The sequence below is a fragment of the Anneissia japonica genome, unplaced genomic scaffold, assembly GCF_011630105.1.
Source record: "Anneissia japonica isolate Jap-2015-1 unplaced genomic scaffold, ASM1163010v1 scaffold10591_len99828_cov210, whole genome shotgun sequence".
In the NCBI taxonomy this organism is placed as follows: domain Eukaryota; kingdom Metazoa; phylum Echinodermata; class Crinoidea; order Comatulida; family Comatulidae; genus Anneissia; species Anneissia japonica.
This window is the reverse complement of record NW_022728901.1, coordinates 50,947-53,699: the sequence shown is the minus strand read 5'-3', so window position 1 is coordinate 53,699 and position 2,753 is coordinate 50,947. Positions and strand designations below refer to the sequence as shown.

Here is a 2,753-nt window from a genome sequence, read left to right as displayed (position 1 = left end):
GTGATCATTGGCAGACAGGAAAACCCGGTGCAAAAACATGGGAAATGTAATAGAATGAAAAATCAGAACAGAAATGGTGTTTCTGGTGGAGCCAATTATAATTAGGATATTAAAACCACTATGCTGTTGCAATTATATTTAACTCGGTAAGTAACCTCGTCTCTCAGAAGGAAAGGTAAGGGTATTGCAATTGCACGCTTCTGTGTGTGGTTCTGTCTGTCGGGCTGTCTGTCAGTCAGTGGTTCTGTCTATATGTCTGCCTGTCTTTGGGGCTGTGTGGTGTATGCTTATTTTCTGGGAAACTACAGACAGCGCCAACTCGAGCGGACTGACCACTTGCCGACTCGAGCGGATCAAACGTGTCAAATTCTGGCTGGCAGACTGGATTGCATGTCTTATATTCTGTAAAAGTAATTATACAGTCTGAAATAGATACATTATTCCTATATTTTTAAGGTTCTGCTCTTTCCAAATCGGATCCTAAGGCAGAAATTTGTGCAGGACTTGGAACGTTTTCTGGGTGGTTTAAAGATCATGGTAAAAACGAAAGAACTTACTCAAGATAATATGCTATTTGCATCCATAACGAAACAGCAAAGACAACAAACCTTAGAACGCTTTTTTCGAACAGCGTTTGCACAGGTAAGAGCTATCATGAAATTATAACATTATTCTGTAGTTAAAACTTAACTATTCTAATACTTGAATGCATTTTCACTGTATATTTTTGTAATATTTTTATTAAAAAAATGACCAGTCACTATATGATAACTCATCTGAATTTTTGGATTTATTTTTAGGCATTAACACAAAATGTTAATCCTGTAGATAGGATTACACGCTGGAATACGGAAATTGCTCAAGAAGTTTTGAGCTGCAGGCTTACAAAGCATGAGTTTGCAGAAGCACTTTCGATGCAACAGAACTCCTTATTTGTTGAGCAGATGTTTGATGTTGTTGACAAGGAACATTTTGGAACCATTTCTTTCAGAGATTTGTTAGATATGTTGGTTATATTTGCAAAAGGTGGGTATTTTAATAATTTGATTTGGTCCGAACTCAGTCGGTGGATACGTTTGAGCGTCTCTGCTCTTAATGCTAGATAAGAAATATTTTTTAAAAATTACTGGAAGATAATTTGAGATTGGTTAAATTGTTGAATTCTATTGGCTAGATGAAAACTCTTCTTTATTTTCAAAAACCAGAATATTGAGATATTTTATTCAATTGAGCAACTGAACAATTCAATTGAAGATGATATTTGTGAAACAAGATAAATTTATACATACATTTTAGGAACACCGGAAGAAAAACTGCGATTGATGTTTGATGTTTACGATATTGGGCATACAGGAACGCTTTCCAGAGATGAATTTAAAGCCATGGTCAAGTAAGACATTTATGCTATTAATATATTATAAATGTTATTAGTCGGATATTATATTTGGATGATGTCCCTTTTTGTAGAAACGTTTAGCACAAAAGTTTGTTTCTCGCTACCCAGGAGTATAAATGGGTACCAGCATATGCTTGGAAGGTAAAACCTACTTCTTAGGAGGGAGGAGAGGCGAAACCCTACATCCTCACACAGTCTGGTCAAATGACATAAGAAAGAAAAATTAGCTCACTGGCCTGGCTGCAGTGAGCCCAGAGTTTCAGATCGAATTTACCATTTTTACCTACCTGATTGCACCAACTTTTGTTGAGCTGCAGTTTAAGTATTCATATTATGTCCTGTAGGTCAATGGTGGAAGGAATGAGTGGGACTGTTGAGCAAGATAACGTCGAAGAGCTAATAAATTCCATGTTTGAAAGAGCAGGCTTCAAAGAAAAAGAAAAATTGAACTTTAAAGATTTCTTGAAATTGATGGAAGAACACAAAAAACACTTTGATAGAGTGTATATCGGTGTTACAGGTAGGCATAATTTAAGTTATCTTAGAATATTAGGTATATATATGTATATATTGCTCATTAAGAAACAATTCATGGGCAGTGCTAAACTTAATGAGAAATAAACAAAAATATTAAATAGTGAACAGACATTAGAGCTTAGTTGTTATTTTAAGTTATGAGTGATCACTAGAAAAGGCTATGTCTTATTACTATACACATATAGAAAGTTTTTAATGAGAAATGAGATAATGGACGTTTCCACAAAATTTTGCCAACTGCATGGGGATGGCTTTTAAACAAACAGTATCAAAATTCAGAATATAAAGAGAAAATGGAAAATTATAACATGGTAAAACAGCTAGAGTATGATGTTTGGATAATGTTTATCGTTAAAAGACAATCATTTGTATGTCCGTTAAGGCGAAATCATAGACAAAATAGTTTCCCCTTAAGAGCCGAATAAAGGAAGTACAGTATATAAGATGTGTATAAGAGACAGGGTCAAGTAAGACATTTATGCTATTAATATATTATAAATGTTATTAGTCGGATATTATATTTGGATGATGTCCCTTTTTGTAGAAACGTTTAGCACAAAAGTTTGTTTCTCGCTACCCAGGAGTATAAATGGGTACCAGCATATGCTTGGAAGGTAAAACCTACTTCTTAGGAGGGAGGAGAGGCGAAACCCTACATCCTCACACAGTCTGGTCAAATGACATAAGAAAGAAAAATTAGCTCACTGGCCTGGCTGCAGTGAGCCCAGAGTTTCAGATCGAATTTACCATTTTTACCTACCTGATTGCACCAACTTTTGTTGAGCTGCAGTTTAAGTATTCATATTATGTCCTGTAGGTC

At 35.2% G+C, this 2,753-nt stretch overlaps 1 protein-coding gene across 1 annotated transcript in view; it reads left to right on the top strand.

The window, feature by feature from the left end:
- The window catches only part of LOC117114564 (dual oxidase 1-like), a gene marked incomplete at its 5' end in the record, with an annotated part of 35,261 nt that overhangs the window by 18,015 nt on the left and 14,493 nt on the right, over positions 1-2,753 (top strand). Inside the window, 4 exons of the mRNA XM_033258241.1 lie at positions 433-642; positions 801-1,026; positions 1,297-1,390; positions 1,741-1,916. Coding sequence (XP_033114132.1) covers positions 433-642; positions 801-1,026; positions 1,297-1,390; positions 1,741-1,916 — 706 coding nt within the window. The remainder of the gene's footprint in view (positions 1-432; positions 643-800; positions 1,027-1,296; positions 1,391-1,740; positions 1,917-2,753) is intronic.